The 18,457-nt window shown below is 34.4% G+C and overlaps 1 protein-coding gene and 1 long non-coding RNA gene across 2 annotated transcripts; both read left to right on the forward strand.

Annotated features, from left to right (window-relative positions):
- Positions 1-5,645: 5,645 nt before the first annotated feature.
- On the forward strand, positions 5,646-9,408 carry LOC132904249 (uncharacterized). The gene is made up of 2 exons (XM_060954174.1): positions 5,646-5,685; positions 6,641-9,408. The coding sequence occupies exon 2, from the start codon at positions 6,642-6,644 to the stop codon at positions 9,261-9,263; it is 2,622 nt and encodes an 873-aa protein (XP_060810157.1). The 5' UTR covers positions 5,646-5,685; position 6,641; the 3' UTR covers positions 9,264-9,408.
- Positions 9,409-11,901: 2,493 nt separating this feature from the next.
- LOC132904281 (uncharacterized) lies at positions 11,902-13,024 on the forward strand. Its single transcript, XR_009657553.1, has 3 exons — positions 11,902-12,387; positions 12,532-12,702; positions 12,813-13,024. It is a non-coding gene; the product is annotated as an uncharacterized LOC132904281 (long non-coding RNA).
- Positions 13,025-18,457: the final 5,433 nt, after the last annotated feature.

The following is an 18,457-nucleotide window of genomic DNA, read 5'->3' on the forward strand; positions in this document are numbered from 1 at the left end:
TTAATAAATAGGATAAACAAGTAGAAATAAAGCCAAGACTATCTGCAGGAATTTGTTTAAGTCAAAATTGTCACTTTTTTTAATAATGAACATGGCGTTTTCGAAAATGTTACACAAACATCACTTTATCCCTTTGGAAGTTTGGACTTAATTAATGAAACAAAACAAACTACACAAACAAAATCATTTGTTTTTTATCAAACTTGGTGCCCGCGAATAATCTAATAAATAGAAGAGATAAAAACATCTCCGAATAAAATAAAGGAATTTATCATTTCGCTACCAGGATTTCATGGATACGCAAGAGGTTTAATTTATCTACTTAAAAATAAATCAAAACGGGCCCCTAATTTACCAAAACAAGACTAGATAGAGTACTTGTCTCTCTTTCTTAAATTCGACTAATTCAAGGTCAATATTCAAATTTGAGAGTGTGTGTGTGCGCAGTCAATGGGTTTAATTGGTTCTAGTACACTAAGCGCCGCCCAATGGCGCTACGCCGCGAGACAGGTGATGTACACGTATCCTTTCTTCCGCTTTAGGGTAAGTTAGGGTAAAATGATGATCCCACCTGATTATTTACGTTTGTGATTAGTAAACTTTTACTTTGTTTAATTTTATCGCCGCATTCATAAAAAAGTTGTCAACATTTAGTCAACCTAGGAAACACGTTTTGTACATGCCACTTTTTCCTATTGGTAAGAGTGGTAGGTAGTAAGTATGGTAAAATTTTGACATCAAATAATACTGTTTTTAACCCGTTTATTATGGTAAAATTAATAAGATATTGAATCAAAGGGACAAAACATATTTGTACTAAAATAATTTTATTTCACCTTTGTTTACAAAAATATGCCGGTTAACGTAACCGCGGTCGACTTTGCCCGTGTCTCCCCTGTAGGATGCCAGAATCGGGAAGCGGAAATGTACAATTATTTGAGAAGTCAATCAGTCGTTCGCTATCGGTTTGCGTGACAACCAGTGCTGCCATTTTAGCGCTTTGGGCGCTAGATCTAGCGCTTTTTTTATGTGTTTGGTGCGCTTTACAGAATTATGGCACCTAGCGGATAATCTGGTGTTTTTTTTTTAATTTACATCATGACATATTAAAAAACTCTATGGCTCTATCAGCATCAGTTATTTTAAAGCCCAATAGAGTGTTTTTTTGTTTGTTTGCTTTATTTAATTCAAGAAAAATTGTTCTTTTAGCGCGATATCTAGCGCTTTTTTAAAGCACAATTTCCGAGAAATCGAGCGCTTTTTTACATCTTACAGCGCTCAATCGGATTTTTGGTCTGGCAGCACTGGTGACAACATTGTTTGTGTTTGTGTTTTGTCTTTTTCGTACACGTGTTCTCTTTCGTGATTTCTTTAAGTAATTGAGAATATTACGACTATAATAATCCTTCCCCCCGGACCGCCGTAAGGTGTACTCGTGCACTTGGACCTTTAAATTCCTAGCAAAATAATTCAGTGTGAAAAATAGGATAGCAGAAGTCTACAAGAAGTTTCGCCGTCCCATCTCAGCGTGCACACACGGAAACATCATACTTTGCATCAACCTTCACTTCGCTTGACTCCTGGTACGTGCCCATCTTGTCTTCCTTGTTGCACATCAGTGAATTGCGGTGCCTGCCTACGCATCTTTCATCCTTCTCGCACAAGCACCGGCAAATTTTAAGGCCCCGCCTACTCAACCGCGCTAAGTTTGTGAACAGAGGCCAGTATCTCCATCTCACCCGCCACCTGACGAAGTACCTGCGCTTGCGCATTTGCCGTCTTGCTTACACTATTGGGCGGTCTTACACGCTTTATTGACTAACTTATCGGACGAGCTAGTGTGCGTCACATGTTATTCTCGACGTTTCGTCCTTTTAATATTGGCCTCTCGCTCATCGGATATATCCATCCTTCATTTTAGCGTACATTGTAAGTGCACCAACTCGCGGTTTATAAAATCCTAGTACACTCGAATTGGAGTCGCACTGAATAAATTCTATTATGGATAATTCAACTTCTGGCAATGCAATTACGAACTTAGACAAATCCTTTTCGGATACAGAAATAAATCGTATTGATATGAACCTCATAAATACACCCCCGAACTTTGTATCGCATAGACAGAAAAGACCGAGGGAGGAAGATTATGGCAGCGAATTTTCTCGGTTAATTAAGGAAATACAGAACATGTTTTCAGACATGAAGGAGACTCAAGCACGAGAGTTTGCAAAAAATGCCGCTGCATTGCAGATCATCCAAAACTCAAATAATAATATAGAAAGTTCAGTCGCGTTTTAATGGCGCAGAATGAAGAATTTCAAAATAAAATTAAAATTTTAGAGGAAAAAGCTAACGAAGATAAAAAATATATTTCCTTATTAGAGGAAAAATTGGAAATAATCCAACAGGACTGTAGAAAAACCAATATTGAGATTAAAAATGTACCCAAAAAACCCAACGAAACTAAAGAAGATTTGGTTGAAATGGTAGTGAACCTGTCGGACTCTGTTGGCTGCAAGACAGAAAGGTCCGTTATTCGCGACATTTACAGAATACGGCCAAAGAAAAACTCGAGTGAGAACACACCAATCATAGTAGAGATGAACTCGACTTTGGTCAAGAATACTATGCTAAGGTCTTGTAAATCGTTTAATATAGCACAGAAGTCAAAACTTTGTGCCAAACACTTGGGCATGCGTTCCCACGAAAATACACCTTTATTTGTTTCCGAACAGCTCACTCCCAAAGCAGCCCGGCTACACTTTTTAGCCCGCGACCTAGTAAAATCTAAAGCATACAAGTATTGCTGGACGGCGTACGGAAGAGTATGCCTAAGGCAAGAAGATAACTCTCCTGTCATTCTCATAAAAAGTGAGGCGCAAATCCAACAACTCGTTATAAGTAAATGACTAGTATTAATACCCTACCCGTACTATGATTTTTTTCTGTGCATATTTTACTTTCAAACTATTACTATTAACAGCTGTATAGATCTATATTTTAAGCTTATATTATTAAATATGACTATAAGTCTCCAAAGAAACTATATATATTATTATTTTATTAAAAAAGTACATAATTTTATTATACACTAGCTGTGCCTGCGACTTCGTCCGCGTGGAATAGTTATTTTGGGCATTATTGAAGCCCTCAAGGATGCTCCTTCTACGATTTTTTTCACATTTTCCATTATTTCTTCGCTCCTAATAGTTTAATAGTTGCATCTAGACGTTATATAGCCTAAAGCCTTCCTCGATAAATGGTCTATTCAACACAAAAATAATCTTTCAAATCGAACCAGTAGTTCATAAGATTAGCACATTCAATGAGATTAGCACATTAAAAAAAAAACAAACAAACTCTTCAGTTTTATAATATTAGTATAGATAAATCTAAGTGCCTATTTAAACTAAAAAAAATATTCTAATAGAATTATAACCAGAAATATGTACCTACAACTTACAAAAGAAAAAGAAATGAAAATAAAGTTCAAACGCCTGTGCAATACTATCTTGCCGTCGTCGGGTCTTCCCATACTCCCTTAGGGAGTCGGAGTAGATTGGTCAGGGCTTTTGGTCCTCTTTAATGGCATCATCGCTGCCTACGACTGTAGGCAGGTCGATGGGGCGGCCGTGACGGCCTGGGTCTTCACGTCTTCTTACACTGGGAGTTCCCATCGGCGGCGGCGTCGTCACTGGTCGACAACGTCTGCCGCAAGGCAGCGAGGGGAGGGTTTCACCCGACGACCCGGAGGGCGGGCGTGGAGCGGCGCGATGCCACGCAGGTGGCTGTGTGATGACGCGTCCGCCCTCTCGAATATCTAGGTTCTCCCACTTCAGGTCCCTGAGAATCGTCGAGTTCCTCACGTAGCGCGGAGCTCCGACGACTGCTCTGAGTCTTCTCCTGTTGGTCTCATGATTCAGTAGTTACGCGCGATATCATGATCCAGTAGTTACGCGCGATGGCTTGTTAGGGTACTTTATTTCACGTGTAAGTTTGGTGTTTCTATACCGATTTCGATGATTTTTTTTTTATTGAAAAGTAATATTAATTTATAAGAATTACGAATGAGTGTGAGTGTTATTGGTATTATAAACATCAGAGTAAAGAAATATAATCAGAAATCTCCGAACTGCTAAGCTATTAGGAATTACACGTGTTATTGTGAGTCAACCATAAAAGATAGACTTATGCTGTCTTGGGATATTTTTTTAATAATTTTATGTAGAATATTTCCGTTGTACATGGTTTTGCTGTATCTTTAACCACTAAGGCTGCACACGCGACGAAAGCTTAAAAAATCAAGTAACTTCTCCCGTTTTCCCAACATTTCCTTTCACTGCTCTGCTCCTATTGATTGTAGCGTAATAAAAAGTATACTATAACCTGCTCAGGAGTATGAAGTATAACTGTACCAAGTTTCGTTAAAATCTGTCAAGAAGTTTTTGTTTCTATAAAGAACATACAGACAGACAGACAGACAGACAAAAATTTTACTGATTGCATTTTTGGCATCAGTATCGATCACTAATCATCCCCTGATAGTTATTTTGAAAAAATATTCCATGTACAGAATTGACCTCTCTACAGATTTATTATAAGTATAGATGTCATCCAAACTATTATATGCATGTATATATCTATTATTGAATATAATTATCAGATAAATAATCTAATACCAACAAGTATATTGTTTAAATACACGTACATAATTGGGCAACACTCGACACTATTAAATACATTCCACCAAAAATACTACAATTATTATTTCCTTTCCGTAGTATATATTATAACATTTCACAATAAAAAAGTTCTCGTTACCCTATTTACATCAAAAAAAAATATTTTAATGTGTGACATGATAAAAAATATAACTGAAATGGATAATTTTAATATTGCAGATTCTGTGTCATGTGAAACTACAGACATTACTAAACACTATCAAATACATAAGAGTGATCTGACCGTTATTTCTCAGAATATTCGGAGCATATATTGCAATTTCGATGATTTTATGCTTAATATGTCATCTCTGGACTTTGAACCTGACGTGTTCATATTTACAGAATCTCATGTTGATGCTAATAAACCTATACCTAAAATAAAAAAATTACATATCTTGTGCAACCACAATGCATTTAAACCAGAATGACGGCGTCGTCATATTTGCAAAAGAAAAACTTAAACCTAAAATCAAAGAAGTAAAATTGACACAAGCTTCTTGTCTACAAGTCAACATTCTTGACCATACCCTACTCGGAATTTACCGTTCGCCGTCTAATAATCCTGATAACTTTATAAGCTCTTTATCTGAATACATAAATAAACTTAATTCCACTTCCAACATAATTATTACCGGTGACATAAATATTAATATTATTCCTAATCAGAGAGAAAAATTACACGAAATACAACATAGAACATTGTATCTAAATATGCTTGCTGCTCAGGGCATTCTGCCTGGACATTCTTTCCCTACAAGAGAATCTAACTGCCTTGACCACTTTATGCTAAGAATTAATAGGAAGAAAGACTCTGCATTTGTTGCTATTCTGAATACCACAATAACAGACCATGCTACAACTGTTTTATTAGTTAAAAAAGTAAAAGTAAATGAAAATATACATAAAACTACTACCGTAAAATGTGGCAACATTACCAAACCCGTGGCAAGATTTCCATATTGTAGGTATTTTACTTATAGTTGCCTATCTTAAAAAATTGCAATTAAATAAACGGAGTTTAAATAGTAGTATTTTTTCAATAGCGTAGGGAAACATTTTTTATAATTTTCTTACTGGCAACACTGACGATTATTTCAATATGGCTGTTCATTGTCAAGGCGTGGGAAAGCGTCGTCCAACAATTTTTGTCAAATTGTGTCTTCAGAACGTAGAATAATTGTAAGAGGTGAGTATTATTTTGATATTGCATGTAGGAAATGGTCGGGATTGCATCTGATTAATTGTTTAATCGCTACTTTTCTTTTTCATTGAAATATCGGTAGAGGTAATGTTGTTTGAGGTTAGGTAAAGTTGACACCGACTGCTTTGTGGTAACTTTACCTACAGCTAGGGTTGGCATAAATTAGGTATTTCATGTACCTATGTATGCGTGCTTTGTTTGATACGTGTGAATGTTTTGTTTTTATATAGGTATGTGTATAACATGAATATCCTGCGCTACTAACGCATAAAAGTGCTTGAATAACTTCGATTATTTTCATGATGATTATTTTCATGAGGAGCTCGGTGGCCCGACGGGAGTGCGCATAACCAGCGCTTTCGCAAATTAAGCGACACCGGGCGTGGTCTGCACATGGGTGGGTGCCCACAAGTGGCATACAAATTTCTTGAGTTCCTCCGAGCTTCGGAAGGCTCGTATAAGCCATTGGTCCCGGCTGTCATTATTGTATTAGGCAGCCTAAAAAATCTGATACCAGTGTTGGCCACTAACACACCCAAAAAACAAAACAAAACAATGATGGAAAACTATTAGTACAAAGTAATTTTAAATGAAAAAATGCTCTTATTATGTGTATTTTTATTTATTTTTTGTTTCTTGACCTCAGGCTTTTCGGGGATTTTGTGAATGCTTTATGCTTATGTGTGCTTATCTGGTAAGTATCTTTTTGTTTCAGAATGCCCCCCAAAAAAAGAGACAGAAAAAAGCTTGGGGCTAGGCCCTATAAAAATTACACCGATGAGATGATGGCCTTGGCTATTGAGATGGTAGAAACAAAAAGAATGACTTCTTACGAAGCCGAAAAAACCTTTAGCATACCAAGAAGAACTATTGAAAAAAAAGTAAAAAAGAAACATTCCGACAAACCAGGGCCACCCTTCAAGTTATCGCCAGAAGAAGAACTGAACTTTGTGAAAGTTCTTATTGTGGCCTCAGATTACGGAGCTCCGCTGACGCAACTTGATCTCCGAATTCTGGTCCATGAATACTTAAAGAAAAATAATAGGAGCGATATTTTTCATGATAAAATGCCCGGTGAATGGTGGGTAAAAAATTTTATTGAGCGCTACCGCGACAAACTAAGTCTGAGAGCAGTGCAGAACATCAAAAGGGCCAGAGCAGAAAAAACTCTGTCAGAATTTCAGCAGTTTTTCAATAATATAAAGTCTGTATTGGAAAACGTGCCTCCGACGCACATTGTGAATTATGATGAGACAAATTTCTCCGACGACCCCGGCTCTGCTAAATGTATTTTTCGTCGTGGTACTAAATATCCGGAACGCGTAATGAACAGTTCTAAGGGCTGTATATCAGTCATGTTTGCAGGTACAGCCAACGGATCAGTGATGCCTCCATACGTTGTATATAAAGCGGAGAGCTTGTGGTGTCAATGGGTCGAAGGAGGACCTGAAAATGCGCGGTTTAATCGAACCAAAAGTGGTTGGTTCGATTCAACAACGTTTCTTGACTGGTTTAACACCATAATTGTGCCTTGGGCACGAAAACTAGAAGGTCCAAAGGTCGTGATTGGCGATAACCTTTCCAGCCACATCAATTCGGAAGTCATAGAATTGTGTGAAAAATATAATATTCGATTTGTCCTTCTGCCACCAAATTCGACTCATCTGACTCAACCGCTGGATGTAGCGTTCTTTGGCCCCTTGAAAAAGGTTTGGCGAAAAATTTTAACTACTTACAAGATAGAAAATCCGAAGCAAGCAGGGCTTAATAAGTCTCATTTTCCACCTCTACTTGCAAAGGTGATGGATGAAGTTAACATGACAAAGAAAGAAAATGTTGTGAGTGGATTTAGAGCGACAGGTATTGTTCCATTCAATCCTCAACAAGTGTATAAGAAAATTCCCGAATGTCTTCCAGATGAGACCATTTTTTCTGTGGATCAAACATTACTTGATTATTTGAAAGAAAACAGAAAACCAAATGAAATAAAAAGAGGGAGAAACAAAAAGTTAAATGTCCAGCCAGGAAAATCAATCACTACATCAGAGCTTAATCAAGTTGAAACGGACAACAAAAAACAAAAGAAAAATAGATTAGAAAAAGAAGCAAAAACTAAAGAAGACTTAGACCTAATAGTATCTGAAGAAGGATATATACCTGATGCTAGAATGACACGTAAAACCCAGATAAAATCCAAAGAAAAAACACTTGATACAAAAATTGATGAGTTCAGTGGGAAACTATCGGCTATCCAAGTAAAAATTTGTGGAAATTTAAGCGGAGATGATATTTCACATGATGAACATTCAATTGAATTAGACGAAGCAACTATAGACCAAATTAAGCGACGAAAGCGCTCTTTAAAAGAAAAAAACTTACAAAATACAAAACCGGCAAAAAAATGCAAGCACATTGGGTCGACCACCACAGAAGATTCAGAATATAGTGTTCACAGTGAAATAGAAATATATGACTTAGAAGATTTAGATGATGAGACTGATTATGATGTAAAAAAAAGAATAGACATAATTGAATGCAGAATATTTGATGAAATTGCAAAAATAGAATACATGGAAAACAATAATGACACAGATAAATATCAAATAAAGCAGAATAAAATTGAGACAGATCTAGAAAAACAAAATAATGATGAAGAAGATCAAATAAACACAGAAAAAGAGACAGCAAACTTAGAGGATAAACAAGAGAAACAAGATAACACAGAAAATGAAACTGCGGAAGAAGAACAAAAAGACACAAAAAAGAAAAAAGAAATGACAGGCAATGATTACACAGAGAAAGAAACAGAGAGTGAAACTAAGAAAGAAAAAGAGAAGAATGCAAAAAATTTTAATGATCCCACAGAGAAACAGAAAGAAATAGAAAATGGCTTTGAGACAGGACAACAGAAATATACAAAAAAGAAAATCACACAAAATGATACTGAGACTAAGAATTATATAAATAAAAATGAATTTTTAAAGACAAAAGTGGGTGAATCAGAAGAGAAAAAGATAAAAGTACAGAAAAAGATCGAGAATGATGGAGTTAGCTGGGCTGAAGGAGACACAATCTTAGCAAGATATTATTCACGAAAATGGAAGTATTTCGTCGGCATAATCAAGCATGTTAATAGACATGAAAAAAAATATTCAGTTTCGTACTATAAAATAACACGCATGAAGGATGGTATTCTGTTTGTTATGCCTAAAAAAGCGGATGAAGATAATTATCTGCCAGAAGATTCTATAGTAAAATCTGTTCAATTATTACAAATATCAGAATATCCTGAAAAATATGTTCTTATGAACGAGGAAGATAATATTTATTTTGATTAAATTTTAATTGGTTTTGTCCTCTGTAAGTCGTGCCATTTAATCTTCGAACCCTATAGTTTTTAAGATTAATTTTTTTAAGGCCATTTGTCACAATTTTGAATTTTATGTTGAAGTTAATTTTTCAGAAAGTCTTTTTTAATTTATAAGTAAAAGAGATTAAGACTGTTTTACTATTAATTTTTGTACTTAAGAAGTACAAAAATGTGCAATTTTTATATTCACTTTTAATTTAACAATAAAGAAACAAAAGTATTTTTGTTGTTTTTCATTTACATACGTATTGCTTTCCCCTTTTTCAAAATAATAATCTTATGTATCTAATATATCTAATTATATTGCAGAAAAAAATGTTTACTTGTTCCCGTTTTTTGACAGCCCTATGAGTCAAATCATATTTGTATGTAAACTGCAATGAATCCTTTGGCAACTTTACCTGTTGATAGTGTTACCACTTTTTAACATATTTTTCTTCTTTTCTGGTTTAGTTTAAATAACTCGGCCGAATTTATTGTCATCTTTGCCTAGGGAATTATTTTGTACGCAATAATAACGGAATACAATGCATAGGTAAAGTTACCAAAAATGTGTCAATTTTACCCACGTTCTTAATTTACGGCTACAGCTTAAATTAGTTAGTTTTGTGTAATATAAAAGTGTTTAGAAAAAGTTTCATATCTTTGCGTCTAATAGACAAAAAAGTACATAGATTTCTTTCTAAAAATATGGTAATGTTGCCACATTTTACGGTACTAAAGTTAACTTTGATAGCGCACTAAATTACTTAAAGCAAAAAAATCTGTCGTATTTACTGTTTTGTGATGACCCTAACCAAATTACAAATATTCTTATACAAACATTAATGGATACATTGAAGCAAAGTACTATTACAATTCAAATTCCCAAGAGTCAACGCACCATTAAACCCTGGATGACCAAGGGTATTTTAAGATGTATTCAAAATCGCAATAATCTTCAAAAACAGTCACGTAATGATCCTGATAATTACACAGTGAAAACTATTTACACTAGGTATAGAAATTTTTGCACTAAATTAATCAAAAAACTTAAGAGAAACTACGAAAGGACTTTAATAAATAACACAATTAAAAATAATAAACTTCTATGGAAAAATATTAAATCGATAACTTATAATAATAAAAATAAAAATCTTAATTCAGCACTAATCGATTTGAAGCCCACCCCATTGGAATCGGCAACATATATAAATAATTATTTTGCTAATATCGGAAATCAACTTGCGAATGACATCCAATCATCTATATCCACAGGTGAAATAAATAAGTATCTCAATGAGCTCCCAAGCCAGCCCCAATCCTTCGTTTTGTTAAAAACAGACTGTGAAGAAGTTGACAATATCATAAAAAGTCTGAAACCAGATAGTGCTCCGGGTTGGGACGGTATTCCCACTCGTTACATACAACATACAAAAGATGAAATCACACCTATTATAACTCACTTGGCAAATACATGTTTCTAAAAAGGTATATTTCCCACTAGACTTAAAGAGTCTATTATTACCCCAATACATAAAGGCGGAAAGGGTGAGGATATTAATAATTACAGGCCCATAACAGTGCTCACAGTTTTATCAAAAATACTTGAAAAGTTATTAAATATTCGACTTCTAAAGTACCTGGATGCCCACAATTTACTTTCTGATTCTCAATTTGGTTTCAGAAAGGGAATCTCCACAGAACATGCAGTGACCTCTCTGACTGAAACCATAATTGAAAATTTGGATAAAGGGGTTAAATGCCTATCATGCTTCATTGACCTGAAAAAGGCGTTTGATACGGTTTCAATCCCCATCTTACTGGCAAAATTAGAAAAAATTGGAATTAGGGATAAACAATAGGGAAGATGCAAATATGATATTTATGAAAATTTTACGTATAAAATGTTAAAAAAATATAAAAGAAGGACTTCTTCAACGTTTTTATTTTAAATTATGTTGATTTTTTGCAATTATTACGAATTAAAATTACGTTAAACGAAACGTATTTCAAAACACCAATCAGCGTTCAGTGACGTCACTCGTGCTGTGTCAACTTTTAGAAGTTAACTTTGCGATTAATAGGCAGCAGTGCTTATTATTTACGTTTTTAATAAAAATGGAAGTTGGATTTAATAAAACAGACTCCAAAAATTTACCAAAAGTTAGTGTCGACATGGTAGTAACTTTTTTTGTCGTGAGTCCAGAGTTTTCAAGTGTAGAAATGAAAGGCACTAAATTAGTACGGTATGCATGAATGTTTTTAAACGTTGTTTGCATTTTATTCAGCAATTTCTAAACATAGCAGTTATATTTTAGCTCAACGAGAGAATCTTACGGCGATAACGCAATCGGTTATGTGCAAATTAAAAGAGATGAAGAATTATGTACAGTGAAAAGTCGAGTTACTCCAGAGCACAAAGTACGAAAAGAAGGTTATCGTGTTACAGCTGTAATAAATGAAGCACAAAGCTTAGTTCTGTCCTACCAATGCAAAGATTGTGCAGCTTCAAGTCAAGTATTACGATATTAATGAATAATTAAACTGTTCAAAAAGAAGATTATTAATTTTAAATGCTATGAGGTATGGATTATCATGACTAAAACTTTATCATATACAGGTGGGTGCAAGCATGCTGCTGCACTATTGCTATGGTTGCACAGAAGGTCTGAGCAGCCTCCAATTACGTCCGTCACATGCTATTGGAAGAAGTTGAAATTATCTACATGTGCTTCTGGAAAATCTTTCATAAAAGCCAAAGAAATGGGTCAAGTTTCAGTCAATAACAGTTTCTCTCAAGTAAGCAGCTTTTTTATTTAAAGAGATTGAAAAGAAGTTAAATGTGTGTTACAATAATAACTGCATATTTTTAGGTGGATATTTTAAAAGAATTTGTAGATGCTGTCAATAAAAAAGATTGCCGGGGAAGTATTCTTCGCTACTTTCATGAAGACAAGCATTCATAAGGTGTGTTCAAGCTTGATTGGAAAGTTGGACTCTCCAGAATCATTTCTTGAAGCATTATCAAAGCAAATGACCACTGATAATATAAATATGGTATTTTCCACCACCAAACATCAAAGTGATTCACCAATGTGGTTTGAGTTGAGGTAAGTAGTAAGTCTTCTAGCTTAGTTTTGTTTATTGTATTTATCACTAAAATACCATGAATAAATAAACTCATTATCATACTCACATAACATAAACTTGATTGGCATATTAGCTGTATATAAGTTTATTTTTCTATTTTACAGGTACGGCAGAATTACTAGTTCAACTCTTTATGAAACCGCTCACTGTAGAACTATAAATGGTTCCCTTCTGAACGCAATTATGAGAGAACATTCAAAATTTACTTCCATTGCGATGAGTAGAGGGAAAATACTAGAAAAAAAGTTCTAAAAGTAGTAAGCAAGAAAGAAAAGGTAAGTTTGGTGGTGTTTGTTTGTTTGAATATTTTGAATAAAAGAAATTTGTAATGTTTGGTTCAAGGTTTTTGTAGTACACAATTAATATTTTTGTTTCTGCAATTCAGATTGAAATTGAAGAAGCTGGACTACTTCTTAATGCCGAGTATCCTATTTTTGAAGCAACACCTGACGGGCTTACTGAAAATTATACAATAGAAGTCAAATGTCCTTCAACCAAAGCTGCCATACTTTCCTATGTGAAAGACAATAAAATAACACCAAAATGTTGGACACAAGTACAACTGCAAATGTTGTGTGCCATATGATAACAGCATTGTATCTGTAATGAATATTGCAAAGAAATTCTGGATAGATGCTGTATTTCCGCATAATATTTTATAATATTTATGCACATTTTTTTGTTTTTCAAAAATTTCATAAATTTATTTAAATTTATTAAATAAAACTATGCTTCGAAAATATTGTTTTTTATTCAATTTTAATTAAAAGCGATTCACAAGTGCACAACAAATGATTATACTATAGTCTAATTGGGGTATTAGAAAGTGATCTACACAGGCATTTGGAAACTTTGTTGAAGTAGATAGACACATAGGCACAAAACATGAGTCAACACGACTTTTTATCCGAATTTTTTCGGTATTATTGTGATCACTTGATGTGGATGGATATTCCATTTAAAATTATTACAAAAAACTTAGTGGAAAGTCGAGAAAATTTGCAATTTATCATAATCAACCAGTGTTTCCACTATAAAAATTTTCTTTCCCCATGCCTCAATTCCGATTTCCCCTTTTCAGAACTTTTTTTCCCCTCAAAAATTATTTTGCCGTAGTTTTGGAACTTTTGTTGTAACGAAAAGTTTAATATATGATTACCTAAAATTCCCCTTTTATAATATTTCCCCTTTTTCTTCCCCTCTGGACCCTGATTACCCCTTAAAAGGGGAATTTCCCCACATTGTGGAAACACTGTAATCAACGAAGGCAAGCACGACCAGTGTCAAACACGTGTGACGTCATTGGAAGTGTAGGTCCGTTTTGGCGCGAAAATTTAAACGAACAGTTTAAAGCCGCATTTTTTACGATAAATTAGATTGTTTTAATTTTTTTAATATGTTAAGACCTATTTTACATGGAATTCTTCAAAATGAAATCAAAACTAAAATTATTGCATGTTCCCTATTGGACATCTTTAGGGACTATCTTTCGGACCGGATCCAAAAATTAAAAATTAACGACTGTATTAGTGAGGGATGTAGTGTTGTCTGCGGAGTTTCACAAGGCAGTGTGCTGGGCCCAACCCTGTTTCTTATATATATTAACGACTTGTGCGACATGAAACTTAATCATGCAAAAATTATTTCTTATGCCGACGATACAGCTATTATTTTTACTGGCCCAAACTGGAACGCTACTCGCAGAAACGCTGAAAGGGGTATGGCCAAAGTAAGCACATGGCTTAAACATAATCTCCTCAATCTAAATACTTCCAAAACAAACTACATATGTTTAAGCATTTACAACAGAACACAACCTAGTAATAATTTTGAAATAAAAATACACTCATGTGACATAAATCCAAATAGTACCTGTACCTGCCCTGCAATCAGCAAGGTTAAGAACACTAAATATCTGGGCATAGTTATAGACCAGAACTTATCCTGGTATCCCCAAATCGAACAGCTATCGGGTAGAATTCGTAAGTTTATTTGGTTATTTAAAACCCTTAGACATATAGTTCCAGCAACTCTCCTAAACAGCATGTCAATTCTGCTATTTTATTTTAATCCGAAGCGGATCTGAAACGCATTGATTACAACTTTTGGTATTCTACTAACAATTTGTCAAAACGAAGCCGTAACGCATTGGTTACGAAAACCGAAACGGTTTGGTTGTCGTATTCTGCTAAAGGACACGTAACCTTCCGTTTGCCGTTCGGCTATTATTTCGTATTCTGATAAGTTTTTGACAGTTGGTCCGGCCGAAACGCAACGGTTCTGCATTGGTTGAATTGTCCAAAGTGTAGGGAAGTGGCGAGTGGAGACTAGTGAAACGGCCAAAGGCTGATTAAACACTGATTTATTCATACGCATGATACGCATATATATTAATAGGAGTACATGGGTGATACATACATCTCACCTCCATACCAATTGAAAATAAAATAAATGATTACATTTGTTTTATTGCTTAAACCCTAGTACATTTTTCTTTTGCCTAACTGATACCTCCATCTTTAAACCCTCTATTACAATATTACATGTCGTTACAGATAAGTACCTTAAAAAAAATAATCACATACATATACCTATAGTTTAAAATACAGGTGCTCCATAATTTAAAACTCATGTTATATTAAATCAGAAGTTATAGAAGTTAGAAGCATAGATTATATAATACTTAACAATATCAGAAGGTACCTACTGAATTTATATTATATAACATAAAACAGTATACTATTTACTAACTAAATACACTTTTTTTTTTTTTTTGTTATACATTTATTGGTTGAATATACAATTTTGTCCTGTTCTTATGTATGATATCTGGTTTGTTACCCTTTAAGATTTCTACATTGGGTGTCATATCTCTAATTACCTTATACGGACCTGAATAAATGCTCTGGAACTTATTACCAGTTTCATTACGTACTAAAATTAAATCTTTTGGCTTATACGCCATAGGATTAGCACGTATTTAAGCTTTCTATTCAACTTACTATTCACTAAATTAGCGTATGCCTCTTTGCTAGATACCTGGAGTCTATATTTTAGTTCTAATGGATAACTATCCAAATTGTACAATGGATAGACTTTACTTGAATTTAAATTTGAAGGTAATTTACATTTTTTGTCAAAAACTAATTCAAAAGGAGTAAATTTAGTTTCTGTATGGACAGAAGTATTGTACGAAAAACACCAGAAAGGCACCCATGAGCTCCATGACTCAGGGTGATTTTCCGTTTGAATCCGTAAATAATTACCCATATGCTTATGTGAATTCTCCAATGCTCCAAGAGTTTGGTGGTGGTACGCTGTCGAGTGTAACTGATTTATATGCAAAAGCTTACATACCTCGCTCATTGTACTTGATAGAAACTCCGTTCCTCTATCAGTTGCTATCTCCTTTGGCACGCCATATCTGAGAACGAAATTGTTAACAAAGCTCCTAGCTACTTCATTTGATTTCTTAGAAAATAAAGGATATGCCTCGATATATTTACTTAACTCACATTGTATTGTTAAAATATATACGTAACCATCGTTATCTTTATCTAATGGGCCTACCAGATCTAAATAAATTTTCTCCATAGCAGACGAAGCTGTACTTGTTATAGTCATGCGTTCTTTCGTATGATGTGATGAATACTTTTGTCGTTGACACATATCGCATCTCCTTACGAATTCTGTCACATCGGCCTCCATACCAGGCCAAAAATAGTATTTTTTGATATTGTTAGACATCCTTTTTATGCCTGCGTGGCCACTTGTGGGCAAAATATGGAAATCGTTTAAGATTACTCGCTGCTCATCTTTGTCAAAAATTCTCTCGACATCTTCTAAAATACAAACTCGTGGTCCGGACCATTTTTCTATATTATGTATCTCTCTTATCACTTTCTGTATAAAACTGCAATTATTCTTATTTTTAATAAAATATATTTCACTTATTTTTATCTCTTTACAAAATATATTCAGCTCTCTCACAAATTCGCTTGGCGATAGTTGTGATCGAGAAGCTGGATTAATAAAAATAATATTCATCGAAGGTGAATAGCAAAAATATCTATTTTCGTTTTTTATTTCATTTAATTTACGACGCTTATTTAATTCACTACATGTTATAAACCGCAATTCAGATATGTACTTCGGTTTGCTATGTATTTCGACAATTTTTGGGTGATCAAGCCAATCGTTATCGGAAATAATAACATCCCGAGCCTGCCTAGCTCTCTGTCCACGCGTCATTACATTAATCGTCCCTTGGTGCATTTCTTTTAACTCATCTGATGTTATACATAATCGCGACAGTGCGTCGGCGGGTCCATTATGCTTTCCCTTTATGTATTCTACGATAAAGTCATATTCTTCGAGAATTAATCAAAATTTTGTTAATCGACTTGATGGATCTTTCATACCAAACAAAGCTACAAGTGGTTTGTGGTCGGTTTGAATTTTAAACTGACGACCATATAAATACGGCCGAAAGTGTTTAACTGCCCACACTATTGCCAATAACTCTTTTTCTATCGTCGGATACCTTTTCTCAGCTTGATTAAGACTACGGCTAGCGTATGCTACAGGTCTGCCACCTCCATTACATAGGACTGCTCCAATAGCATATCCTGATGCGTCTGTTTGTAAAATGAATTGATTATTTTCCGATAAATTTGGATATTGTAAAACTGGATGTGAGATAATGCTTTGTTTAAGTACTTCAAAAGATTTTTGACACTCCTCATCCCATTTATATACTGAATTTTTTCTACACAAATTATTTAATGGATATGCTTTTGTTGCAAAATTGGGAATAAATTTCCTGTAGTAATTTACGAACGCTACGAAACGTTTAATTTCGTCTGTATTTTTGGGGATAGGGTAATTTTGAACAACTTTTATTTTCTCGGGGTCGGGCATGACACCTTTCGAGGAAACTATGTGACCTAAATAAAGCAATTCCTTTTGGAAAAAGGTATATTTTTGAGGATTAAGTTTTAAATTGACTTTTCTTAGTCTTTCAAAAATTGCCTGCAAATTTGTTATATGCGAAGGAAGATCACGACTGAAACAGATTAAATCATCTTGATACACAAGACATTTCTCATAAGTTAAGCCTGTCATTGCCATCGTCATCATGCGTGAAAATGAGCTTGGACTTGTCTTTAAGCCCATTGCCATTCTGGTCATCCTGAACTCTCCCGAGCAAAAAGCTGTGTAATTTCTACTGTCTGGATGCAAATCTACATTATAGTACCCCTGATACAAATCTAAATGAGAGAAATACATACATCCTGATAAAGAATCTAAAATGTCCGTTATGTTGGGCAGTGGAAATTTGTCGTCGTGGATGACTTCATTTAATTTTCGATAATCTATAACTAATCTCCACCGTTTGTTACCTTCACTGTCACATTTCTTTGGTACTAACAAAATAGGACTCGACCATTCGCTTTGACATGGTTCTATAATGCCATCTTTTAACATATTGTCAATTTGACCTTTAATTTCGTTACGAAGGGAATGTGGTAATCTATAAGGCTTGGAAAAAATTGGCTGGGTATTAGGTTTAACTGTAATTGTATGTTGATAAATATTTGTTGTTGATAACCGATCTCCATCTAAAAAAAAATATATCCGAATATTTAGCGCATAATTTTTCAATCTCTACTTTCTCTTCTTTATTTAAACTCTTTAAATTTAATTTAGAAAATAATTGTTTTACTCGCGAAGCATTTTTTAAATTATTGTCGAAACTACATATGTTGTAATCCTTAGCATTTTGAATATTGAGACATAATTCTGATAAAGTGACATTATTTTCCGTAGTATTTAAAAATTTCAATGGTATTTTTCCCTTAACCGGCTTAACCAAGGCACTCGCTACAAAAACTCCCTCATAAACCTCTTTCGTGCATACTACGCATTCCTCAGAAAAACTTTCACCAATACTAATATACTGAATAGACTCAGATCGAGGTGGTAAACTAATTAAATTATCCTTCGAACTCAGTAACTTCAAAGTAATAG

The sequence above is a fragment of the Amyelois transitella genome, chromosome W (assembly GCF_032362555.1).
Source record: "Amyelois transitella isolate CPQ chromosome W, ilAmyTran1.1, whole genome shotgun sequence".
NCBI classification, from domain to species: Eukaryota; Metazoa; Arthropoda; class Insecta; order Lepidoptera; family Pyralidae; genus Amyelois; species Amyelois transitella.